The sequence below is a fragment of the Onychostruthus taczanowskii genome, unplaced genomic scaffold (genome assembly GCF_017590055.1).
Source record: "Onychostruthus taczanowskii isolate IOZ18803 unplaced genomic scaffold, ASM1759005v1 scaffold379, whole genome shotgun sequence".
Taxonomy (NCBI): domain Eukaryota; kingdom Metazoa; phylum Chordata; class Aves; order Passeriformes; family Passeridae; genus Onychostruthus; species Onychostruthus taczanowskii.
Window position 1 is genome coordinate 1 of NW_024501226.1, and position 12429 is coordinate 12429.

Genomic DNA, 12429 nt, shown 5'->3' on the forward strand with positions numbered 1-12429 from the left:
CTCTCAGGGATTTGGGTCTGGGGGTTTGGGGTACCTGCAGCGTGGCCCCCCCGATGACGTCGCGGGGGTCGATGACGTTCCCCAGGGATTTGCTCATCTTGCGGCCCTGGGGGTCCCGGACCAGAGCGTGCAGCAGCACCTGGGGGACCCCAAAAACGGGGATGGGGACCCCAAAAATGGGATCGGGGACCCCAAAAATGGGGATGGGGACCCCAAAGTGGGGATGGGAACCCCAAAATGGGGATGGGGGACCCCAAAAATTGGGACAGGGACACCCAAAGGGACACGGAAATGGGGACAGGGGACCCCCAGGAAAGTGGTAAGGGACACTTGGGGACCCCTGGGGACACTTGGGGACCCCTGGTGACCCCTGGGGACACTTGAGGACCCTCAGGGACTCTTGGGGACATCTTGGGGACCCCTGGGGACATCTTGGGGACCCCTGGTGACCCCTGGGGACAGCTGGGGACCCTTGGGGACACCAAGAACACAACGAGAAAACCCAAAACCCAACCCAACCCCTGGGAACTGGGGGATTTTGGGGACCCTTGGGGAACCTTTGGAACATTTTGGGACCCCTGGGGACACTTGGGGACATCCATAGGACCCTTGGGGACACCAAGAACACAAGGAGAAACCCTGAAACCCGACCAAACCTCTGGGAACTGGGGGATTTTGGGGACCCTTGGGGACATTTTGGGACCCCTGGAGACACTTGAGGACCCTTGGGGACCCTCAGGGACACTCGGGGACACTTGGGGACAGCTGGGGACCGTTGAGGATCCTTGGGGACAGCTGGGGACACCAAGAACACAACGAGAAACCCCAAAACCCAACCAAACCTCTGGGAATTGGGGGATTTTGGCACCCTTGGGGACATTTTGGGACCCCTGGGGACCCTTGGGGACACTTGGGGACATCTGGGGACACTTGGGGAGCCCTGGGGACCCTTGGGAAACCTTGGGGACCACTGGGGACACTTGGGGACACCAAGAACACAACGAGAAACCCCAAAACCCAACCCAACCCCTGGGAATTGGGAATTTTGGCACCCTTGGGGACATTTTGGGACCCTTGGGGACACTTGGGGACAGCTGGGGACCCCTGGAGACATCTTGGGGACCCCTGGTGACCCCTGGGGACCCTTGGGGACACCAAGAACACAACGAGAAAACCCAAAACCCAACCCAACCCCTGGGAACTGGGGGATTTTGGGGACCCTTGGGGACGTCTTGGGATACTTGGGGACCCCTGGGGACACTTGGGGACATCCATAGGACCCTTGGGGACACCAAGAACACAACGAGAAACCCCGAAACCTGAGCAAACCCCTGGGAATTGGGGGATTTTGGGACCCTTGGGGACATTTGGGGACCCCTGGGGACCCTTGGGGACACCAAGAACACAACGAGAAACCCCAAAACCCAACCCAACCCCTGGGAACTGGGGGATTTTGGGACCTTTGGAACATTTTGGGACCCCTGGGGACATCTGGGGACCCTTGGGAACATCTGGGGACACTTGGGGACCCCAGGGGACCCTCGGGGACAGTGACCTGTGAGAAGGGCAGCTGTCCCGTGAGCTGCTGGCCCAGCATGGCCATCCGGGCCACCCAGAAGAACAGGAGGTCACTGCCTGTCACCAGCACGGAATTGGGGTAAAAACGGGCCAGATCGGGGCTCTGGGGACAAAAGGGACATTGGGGACACTGAGGGGACACTGAGGGGACACAGGGGTGGCACTGGTGGCCCAGCAGGGCCATCTGGGTCACCCAGAAAAGCAGGAGGTCACCAGCACGGAATTGGGGTAAAAACGGGCCAGATCGGGGCTCTGGGGACAAAAGGGACACTGAGGGACATTGGGGACACTGAGGGGACACTGGGGACACTGAGAGGACATTGAGGGACATCAGAAGGACACGGGGGTGGCACTGGTGGCCCAGCAGGGCCATCTGGGTCACCCAGAAGAGCAGGAGGTCACCAGCACAGAATTGGGGTAAAAATGGTAAAGATTGGGGTCTGGGACATGAGGGGACATTGAGGGGACATTGAGGACACTGAGGGGACATTGGGGACACTGAGGGGACACTGAGGGGACACAGGGGTGGCACTGGTGGCCCAGCAGGGCCATCTGGGTCACCCAGAAAAGCAGGAGGTCACCAGCACGGAATTGGGGTAAAAACGGGCCAGATCGGGGCTCTGGGGACAAAAGGGACACTGAGGGACATTGGTGACGGACACAGGGGACACAAAGGGACATTGAGGGGACATTGGGGACACTGAGGGACAGAGAGGACATTGGGGACACTGAGGGGACACTGAGGGGACATTGGGGACACTGAGGGACAGAGAGGACATTGGGGACACTGAGGGGACACTGAGGGGACATTGGGGACACTGAGGGACAGAGAGGACATTGGGGACACTGAGGGGACACTGAGGGGACATTGGGGACACTGAGGGACAGAGAGGACATTGGGGACACTGAGGGGACACTGAGGGGACATTGGGGACACTGAGGGACAGAGAGGACATTGGGGACACTGAGGGGACACTGAGGGGACATTGGGGACACTGAGGGACAGAGAGGACATTGGGGACACTGAGGGGACATTGGGGACACTGAGGGGGCACTGAGGGGACACTGAGGGGACGCAGGAGACACAAAAGGATATTGGGGACACTGAGGGGACACAGGATATTGGGGACACTGAGGGGACATTGGAGACATTGAAGGGACACTGAGGGGACACAAAAGGGCACTGAGGGGACACTGAGGGGACACAAAGGGACATTGAGGATATTGAAGGGACACTGAGGGGACACAAAGGGGCACTGGGGGGACACAGGGGACACAAAGAGACATTGGAGATGCTGAGGGGACATTGGGGACACTGAGGGGACACTGAGGGGACACAAGGGTGACATCCCCAGCTTGGGAACCTGCCAGGGACATCGGTGATATTGAGGGACATTTAGGGACACCAGAAGGACATGGGGGGACATTGAGGGGACATCAGGGACACTTGGGGACACTGAGGGGACCTTGGGGACACTGAGGGGACCTTGGGGACATCGGGGTCTCACCTGCTCGGGCCAGCCCAGGGCGGCGAAGGGGAAGAGGGCGGAGGAGAACCAGGTGTCCAAAACGTCGGGGTCTGGGGACAGCAGTGCCACCAAATGTCACCAAATGTCACCAAATGTCACCAAATGTCACCAAATGTCACCAAATGTCACCAAATGTCACCAAATGTCACCAAATGTCACCAAATGTCACCAAATGTCACCAAATGTCACCAAATGTCACCAAATGTCACCAAATGTCACCAAATGTCACCAAATGTCACCAAATGTCACCAGGGGACCCCAAAACGCCGGGGTCTGGGGACAGCAGTGCCACCAAATGTCACCAGGGGACCCCAAAACGTCAGGGTCTGGGGACAGCAGTGCCACCCAATGTCACCAGGGGACCCCAAAACATCGGGGTCTGGGGACAGCAGTGCCACCAAATGTCACCAAATGCCACCAAATGTCACCAGGGGACCCCAAAACGTCAGGGTCTGGGGACAGCAGTGCCACCCAATGTCACCAAGTGCCACCAAATGTCACCCAATGTCACTGAGAGACCCTGAACCCCCCCAGGGGACCCCAAAACGTCGGGGTCTGGGGACAGCAGTGCCACCAAATGTCACCAAATGTCACTGAGAGACCCTGAACCCCCCCAGGGGACCCCAAAACTCCGGGGTCTGGGGACAGCAGTGCCACCAAATGTCACCAAATGCTACCAAATGTCACCAGGGGACCCCAAAACGTTAGGGTCTGGGGACAGCAGTGCCACCAGTGGCACCAAATGTCATCAAATATTGCTTTTGAATAAAAAAAAAACAAAACACAACAAAACAAAACCCAAAAAAACCCAAAAAAATCAGAATTTTCCCCAGATTTTTTTGGGACCCCCCCCAATTTCGGGACCCCCCCCTCAGTCTCACCTTGCTGCAGGTGCAGCTCCTGGGGGGGCAAATTTCACACTTAACCCCCCAAAAAAACCTAAAAACCCTCAAAAAAACCCTCAAGAAAACCACCAAAAAAAGCCAAAAAAATCACAATTTTCCCCAGATTTTTTTGGGACCCCTTCCCCAAATTTTAGGACCCCCCCCCCCAAGTCTCACCTTGCTGCAGGTGCAGCTCCTGGGGGGCGCAGCCCAGGGCCCCCGCGGCCGCCGCCCGCGCCTCGGCCTCGCTCCGCCCCACGAACCACGGCCCCTCCCCCTCGGCGCCTTGGGGACCTTGGGGACCTTGGGGACCCTCCTGGGGACACGCGGGGGCGGAGCCACCCCGCACCTGGTAGGCGGGGACCCGGTGGCCCCACCAGAGCTGGCGGGACAGGCACCAGTCCCTGCGGGGGAGGGGTTTGGGGACTTTGGGGACACGCCCAGCACCGCTGGGACACGCCCAGAGGCGCTGAGAGCCCGCCCCCCATACATGAGGCCACGCCCACCAGAGCTGAGACCCCGCCCATAACACCCAGGACACGCCCAGAGGCGCTGAGAGCCCGCCCCCAACACGAGGCCACGCCCACCAGAGCTGATTTCGGGACCCCCCCCTCAGTCTCACCTTGCTGCAGGTGCAGCTCCTGGGGGGGCAAATTTCACACTTAACCCCCCAAAAAAACCTAAAAACCCTCAAAAAAACCCTCAAGAAAACCACCAAAAAAAGCCAAAAAAATCACAATTTTCCCCAGATTTTTTTGGGACCCCTCTCCTGGGGACACGCGGGGGCGGAGCCACCCCGCACCTGGTAGGCGGGGACCCGGTGGCCCCACCAGAGCTGGCGGGACAGGCACCAGTCCCTGCGGGGGAGGGGTTTGGGGACTTTGGGGACACGCCCAGCACCGCTGGGACACGCCCAGAGGCGCTGAGAGCCCGCCCCCCATACATGAGGCCACGCCCACCAGAGCTGAGACCCCGCCCATAACACCCAGGACACGCCCAGCACCGCTGGGACACGCCCAGAGGCGCTGAGAGCCCGCCCCCCACACATGAGGCCACGCCCACCAGAGCTGAGACCCCGCCCATAACACCCAGGACACGCCCAGAGGCGCTGAGAGCCCGCCCCCAACACGAGGCCACGCCCACCAGAGCTGAGACCCTGTCCCCAACGCCTGGGACACGCCCAGCACTGCTGGGACACGCCCCCCGCAGTGGGGACACGCCCATTATGAGACTCCACCCCCAATAGTGGAAGACACGCCCACCTCAGCTGAGACCCCGCCCCCAAAGCAGAGACTCCACCCCCAGCAACCGAAACCCCGCCCCAATACCTGGGACACACCCACCTCAGCTGAGACCCCGCCCCCAAAGCAGAGACTCCACCTACCACAGCTGAGGCCCCACCCACAACACCTGAAGCTCCACCCATCACACCTGGGACACGCCCAGCACAGCTCAAACCCCGCCCCCACACTTAAGACCCCTCCCCCATCTGAACCCCTCACACCTTGGGGACATTGGGGACATTGGGGACACTGGGGACACTGGGGACACTGGGGACATTAGGGACACTTGGGACAGGGACACTGGGGACATTGGGGACACTTGGGGACATTGGGGACATTGGGGACACCGTTACCTGCACAGGGGCAGGGTCATGGCGTGGTCCTGCACCCCCCGGAGCAGCCCCCGCTGCGCCAGCGCTGCCACCACCCGGGCACGGGCCTCGAACCTGGGGACACCCTGGGGACAGCGGGGACACTGAGGGACAGCGGGGACACTGAGGGGACAGCAGGGACACCGAGGGGACAGCGGGGACAGCGGGGACACTGAGGGACAGCAAGGGGATTGGGGACATTGGGGACCATGCGGGGACATTGGAGGATTGGGGACATCGAGGGTGGGGACATTGGGGACATTGAGACTGGGCTGGGGACATGGGCCAAGTTCGGGGACATGTTTGGGGCCACCTGGGGCCATTTTTGGGGACAGATTGGGGAAAATTTGGGGACACTTTGGGGCCATTTTTGGGGACAATTTGGGGCCATTTTTGGGGTCATTTTTGGGGACACTTTGGGGACAGTTTGGGGCTGTTTGGGGACACTTAGGGGACAGTGTGTGGCCAGTTTGAGGCCATTTTTGGGGACAGTTTGGGGCCATTTTTGGGGGCCATTTTTGGGGACAATTTGGGGACAGTTTGGGGCCATTTTTGGGGACAATTTGGGGACAGTTTGGGGACACTTTGGGGCCATTTTTGGGGCCATTTGGGGACACTTAGGGGACAGTGTGTAGCCTGTTTGGGGACAGTTTGAGGCCATTTTTGGGGCAGGTTTGGGCCATTTTTGGGGACACTTTGGGGCTGTTTGGGGACACCTGGGGACACGGTGGCCGTACCTGCAGCCACCCCCCCCCCGGGGGACACAAGGTGCCGTCGTCGGCGATGACCGAGAGCAGCGGCAGCGCGTGGGCACGGGCCAGCGCCAGGTCCTGGGGGCTGTGCCCGGGGGTCACCTTCACCGCCCCTGGGGACAGGGACACACCTGGGTCACACCTGGGTCACACCTACTGTCACCCATTGTCACCCAGTGTCACCCACAGGTCCTGGGGGCTGTGCCCGGGGGTCACCTTCACCGCCCCTGGGGACAGGGACACACCCAGGTCACACCTGGGTCACCTGCTGTCACCCCCAGCTGGGGCTGCACGCTGGGGTCTCCCACCACGGGCAGCAGGGCCCCGCTGAACGGGTGCCGCACGCGCCGGCCCTGCAGGTGCTGAGGGGGCGGGGTCAGCGCGGGACACGCCCCCCGACCACGCCCAACACACACCAGCCCTTTAAGAGCCTCCCTCCGGGGAAGCCCCGCCCCTTTGTGGGTGGAGCCACTCCAGACCAATCCCTGCCCGGCTGTGAGATGGCCCCACCCAGCCAGTGGCCACGCCCCCATGGCTGTTTACATCAGCAAAGCTCCACCTGCAGCAATGAAGCTCCACCCCCTTCACCACAAGCCCCGCCTTTTTGCCCTTATATGGATACTCATAAAAGGGAGGGGCTAAATCTGGGCAGCCAATGGCTGCTCTGCAGGGAAGCCATGCCCCTCTCACACCCACAAGCCACACCCACAATTCCAATAAATTTTGGGGTCGCCAAGGCCCAGCCCTCAGGTCAGACCCCACCCTCCAGGTGAAACCACGCCCACCAGGTGAGACTACACCCCTCCAGGTGAAGCCCCGCCCCTCCAGGTGAGGCCACACTCATCTAGAGCCCCCAGGTGAGGCCACGCCCCTCCAGGTGAAGCCCTGCCCATTTAGGTGAATCCCTCCAGGTGAGACCCCACCCATCCAGGTGAAACCACGCCCACCAGATGAGGCTACACCCCTCCAGGTGAAGCCCCGCCCCTCCAGGTGAGACCACGGCCCCCCAGGTGAAGCCCCTCCCTTCAGGTGAAGCCCCACCCCTCCAGGTGAGACCACGGCCACCCAGGTGAAGCCCCTCCCTTCAGGTGAAGCCCCACCCCTTCGGGCAAAACCACGCCCCTCCACATGATGCCCCACCCCTCCAGGCAAAACCACACCCCTCCAGGTGAGCCCATCCAAGTGAAGCCCTGCCCTTCCAGGTGAAGCCACACCTCTCCAGGTGAGTGCCACCAAGTGAAGCCCCGCCCCTCCAGATAAAGCCCCACCCCTCCAGGTGAAGCCCCGCCCCTCCAGATAAAACCCCGCCCCTCCAGGGACACTGGGGGCATNNNNCCCGCCCCCCAGGCCCCGCCCCCACCTGGTAGCGTGGGTCCTGCGGGTGCACGGCCACGGCCACGTCCCCGAAGAGCGTCTCAGGGCGCGTGGTGGCCACGGGCACCTCCAGCCCTGGGGACAGCGGGGACACTCAGGGGACACCCAGGTGACACCTGGGACGCAGGTGACACACACGTGACAGCCAGGTGACACTCAGGGCACAGGTGACACTCGGGGGACGCTCAGGTGACAGCCAAGGACAGGAGCCCTGAACCCCCTCCCCAAAGCCACTCCCAGGTGCCACCAAAGCCACCCTGGAATGTCCCCAGTGCCACCCCCAGTGTCCCCAGTGCCACCCCCAGTGTCCCAATGCCACCCTCGATGTCCCCAGTGCCACCCAGCTGTCCCCAGTGCCACCCTCACTGTCCCAGTGCCACCCTCGATGTCCCCAGTGCCACCCTGGATGTCCCCAGTGCCACCTGGATTGTCCCCAGTGCCACCCTGGAATGTCCCCAGTGCCACCTGGATTGTCCCCAGTGCCACACTCAGTGTCCCAGTGCCACCCCCACTGTCCCCAGTGCCACCCCCACTGTCCCCAGTGCCACGTGGACTGTCCCCAGTGCCACCCTGGAATGTCCCCAGTGCCACCCTCAGTGTCCCAGTGCCACCCCCAGTGTCCCCAGTGCTACCCCCAGTGTCCCCAGTGCCACCTGGATTGTCCCCAGTGCCACCCTCGATGTCCCCAGTGCCACCCTCGATGTCCCCAGTGCCACCCTCGATGTCCCCAGTGCCACCCTCGATGTCCCCAGTGCCACCCTCGATGTCCCCAGTGCCACCCTCGATGTCCCCAGTGCCACCCTCGATGTCCCCAGTGCCACCCTCGATGTCCCCAGTGCCACCCTCGATGTCCCCAGTGCCACCCTCGATGTCCCCAGTGCCACCCTCGATGTCCCCAGTGCCACCCTCGATGTCCCCAGTGCCACCCTCGATGTCCCCAGTGCCACCCTCGATGTCCCCAGTGCCACCCTCGATGTCCCCAGTGCCACCCTCGATGTCCCCAGTGCCACCCCCAGTGTCCCCAGTGTCACCCTCGATGTCCTCAGTGCCACACTCAGTGTCCCCAGTGCCACCCCCAGTGTCCCCAGTGCCACCCTGGATGTCCCCAGTGCCACCCACCGTCGTCCCAGTGCCACCCTCGATGTCCCCAGTGCCACCCCCAGTGTCCCCAGTGCCACCCACCGTCGTCCCCCTCCACGGGGTAGGCGAAGGTGACGAGGACGCCGAAGGTGACGGGGTGGGGACAGTTGGGGACATTCAGCGCCGTGGGGCCCGTCAGGACACGGGGCTCCACCTGGGGGGGCAGGGCGGGTCAGGGACCCTGGGGACACCTTTGGGGACATTGGGGACACCCTTGGGGACATTGGGGACACCTCGATGTCAGCCAGCGCCGAGCGCAGGGCGCAGCTCCAGGTCACACTGGGGACATTGGGGACATTGGGGACACCCTTGGGGACATTTGGGGACATTGGGGACACCTCGACGTCGGCCAGGCCGGGTCAGAGCCCCCAGGGGACACCCTTGGGGACATTTGGGGACATTGGGGACACCTCGACGTCGGCCAGCGCCGAGCGCAGGGCGCAGCTCCACGTCACACTGGGGACACTGGGGACATTGGGGACACCCTTGGGGACATTTGGGGACATTGGGGACACTGGGGACACCTCGACGTCAGCCAGACTGGGTCAGAGCCCCCAGGGGACACCCTTGGGGACATTTGGGGACGTTGGGGACACCTCGATGTCGGCCAGCGCCGAGCGCAGGGCGCAGCTCCACGTCACCACCCGCTGGTCGCGCCGGATCAGCCCCGCCCGGAAGAGCCGCACGAAGGCCTCGGTGACAGCGCGGGAGAAGCCCTGGGGACACGGAGGGGACGCTTGGGGACACTCTGGGGACACTTTGGGGACAGCTCGGGGAGGGTTGGGGACAGCTCGGGGAGGTTTGGGGACAGTACAGGGGAGTTCAGGAGCGTTGGGGACAAGTTTGGGGGAATTCCGGGAGGTTTGGGGCACTCTGGGGACACTTGGGGACACCCTGGGGACACTTGGGGACAGGCTGATGGCAATCTTGGGATGCTTTGGGGACAGTTGGGAACACTGTTGGGGCAGATTAGAGGACACTTGGGGACAGCTGGGGACCCTTGGGGACACTTTGGGGACAGCTCAATGACCCTTGGGGACAGTTGGGGAAAGTCTGGTGACAATTTGGGGACAATCTTGGGATGATTTGGGGACAGTTGGGAACACTTTGGGGCCAGATTGGAACTCCTGGGGACGGCCAGGACACTTGGGGACACTCAGGGACAGCCCAGTGACCCTTGGGGACAGCCCAGTGACCCCTGGGGACAGTTTGGGGACAGCTGGGGACACTTGGGGACAGTTTGGGGACACCCTGGGGACAATTGTGGGATGCTTCGGGGATAGTTAGGAATGCTTTAGGGCCAGACTGGAACACCTGGGGACAGCCAGGACACTTGGGGACACTCAGGGACAGCCCAGTGACCCTTGGGGACAGCCCAGTGACCACTGGGGACAGTTTGGGGACAGCTTGGGGACAATTCTGGGATGCTTCAGAGATAGTTGGGAACACTTTGGGGCCAGATTGGAACACCTGGGGAGCGTTAGGACACTTGGGGACACTTAGGGACAGCTCAGTGACCCTTAGTGACTCTTGGGGACATCTGGGGACAGCCCAGTGACCCCTGGGGACACTTTGGGGACAGCTAGGGACAGCCCAGTGACCCCTGGGGACCCCTGGGGACAGCCCAGTGACCCTTGGGGACAGCCCAGTGACCCCTGGGGACCCCTGGGGACACTTGGGGACAGCTGGGGACACTGACGGGGTCCATGGTGAAGGCGCAGCGGCTCCAGTCCAGCGAGGCCCCGAGCGCGCGCAGCTGCTGCAGGATCTCGTCCCCGTGCCTGGGGGGGACAGGGCGGTGACACCGCGGGGCCACCCCCGGGGACGTCCCCAAGGTGTCCCCGAGGTGTCCCCGAGGTGTCCCCAAGGTCCCCGGTGTCCCCTCACCGCTCCTTCCAGCGCCAAACCTCGCGCAGGAACTCGGCCCGGCCCAGGTCCTGCCGGCGTAGCCGGCGCTGCTGCCACAGCCAGCGCTCCACGATGGCCTGGGGACAGTGGGGACACATTGGGGACATTGGGGACAGTGGGGACACATTGGGGACATCCCTGGGGACATCAGGGACAGCCCCCGGTGCTGCCACAGCCAGCGCTCCATGATGGCCTGGGGACAGTGGGGACACATTGGGGACATTGGGGACATCCCTGGGGACATCGGGCACAGCCCCCGGTGCTGCCACAGCCAGCGCTCCATGATGGCCTGGGGACAGTGGGGACACATTGGGGACATTGGGGACATCCCTGGGGACATCGGGCACAGCCCCCGGTGCTGCCACAGCCAGCGCTCCACGATGGCCTGGGGACACTTGGGGACACTTAGGGACAGCTCAGTGACCCCTGGGGACAGTTTGGGGACAGCTGGGGACACTTGGGGACAGTTTGGGGACACCCTGGGGACAATTGTGGGATGCTTCGGGGATAGTTAGGAATGCTTTAGGGCCAGACTGGAACACCTGGGGACAGCCAGGACACTTGGGGACACTCAGGGACAGCCCAGTGACCCTTGGGGACAGCCCAGTGACCCCTGGGGACAGTTTGGGGACAGCTTGGGGACAATTCTGGGATGCTTCAGAGATAGTTGGGAACACTTTGGGGCCAGATTGGAACACCTGGGGAGCGTTAGGACACTTGGGGACACTTAGGGACAGCCCAGTGACCCTTGGGGACAGCCCAGTGACCCCTGGGGACACTTTGGGGACAGCTAGGGACAGCCCAGTGACCCCTGGGGACCCCTGGGGACAGCCCAGTGACCCTTGGGGACAGCCCAGTGACCCCTGGGGACCCCTGGGGACACTTGGGGACAGCTGGGGACACTGACGGGGTCCATGGTGAAGGCGCAGCGGCTCCAGTCCAGCGAGGCCCCGAGCGCGCGCAGCTGCTGCAGGATCTCGTCCCCGTGCCTGGGGGGGACAGGGCGGTGACACCGCGGGGCCACCCCCGGGGACGTCCCCAAGGTGTCCCCGAGGTGTCCCCAAGGTCCCCGGTGTCCCCTCACCGCTCCTTCCAGCGCCAAACCTCGCGCAGGAACTCGGCCCGGCCCAGGTCCTGCCGGCGTAGCCGGCGCTGCTGCCACAGCCAGCGCTCCACGATGGCCTGGGGACAGTGGGGACACATTGGGGACACATTGGGGACACATTGGGGACACATTGGGGACACATTGGGGACACATTGGGGACACATTGGGGACACATTGGGGACACATTGGGGACACATTGGGGACACATTGGGGACACATTGGGGACATTGGGGACACCAGGGACAGCCCCCAGTGCTGCCACAGCCAGCGCTCCACGATGGCCTGGGGACATTGGGGACAGTGGGGACATTGGGGACAGCCCTGGGGACACGGGGGCCAGCCCCCAGTGCTGCCACAGCCAGCGCTCCACGATGGCCTGGGGACACATTGGGGACACATTGGGGACACATTGGGGACATCCCTGGGGACACCAGGGACAACCCCCACTGCTGCCACAGCCACCGCTCCACGATGGCCTGGGGACATTGGGGACACATTGGGGACA

The 12429-nt window shown here is 62.9% G+C and overlaps 1 protein-coding gene across 1 annotated transcript in view; it reads right to left on the reverse strand.

Annotated features, from left to right (window-relative positions):
• Positions 1 to 34: 34 nt before the first annotated feature.
• VARS2 (valyl-tRNA synthetase 2, mitochondrial) overlaps positions 35 to 12429 on the reverse strand; it is a gene marked incomplete at its 3' end in the record, with an annotated part of 14941 nt that continues 2546 nt past the window's right edge. Inside the window, exons 2-13 of the mRNA XM_041411880.1 lie at positions 11904 to 12001; positions 11727 to 11808; positions 9508 to 9627; positions 8954 to 9065; positions 7758 to 7846; positions 6674 to 6759; positions 6383 to 6515; positions 5628 to 5731; positions 4169 to 4440; positions 3087 to 3157; positions 1556 to 1681; positions 35 to 139 (exon numbers count right to left, since the gene is read on the reverse strand). Coding sequence (XP_041267814.1) covers positions 35 to 139; positions 1556 to 1681; positions 3087 to 3157; positions 4169 to 4440; positions 5628 to 5731; positions 6383 to 6515; positions 6674 to 6759; positions 7758 to 7846; positions 8954 to 9065; positions 9508 to 9627; positions 11727 to 11808; positions 11904 to 12001 — 1398 coding nt within the window. The remainder of the gene's footprint in view (positions 140 to 1555; positions 1682 to 3086; positions 3158 to 4168; positions 4441 to 5627; positions 5732 to 6382; positions 6516 to 6673; positions 6760 to 7757; positions 7847 to 8953; positions 9066 to 9507; positions 9628 to 11726; positions 11809 to 11903; positions 12002 to 12429) is intronic.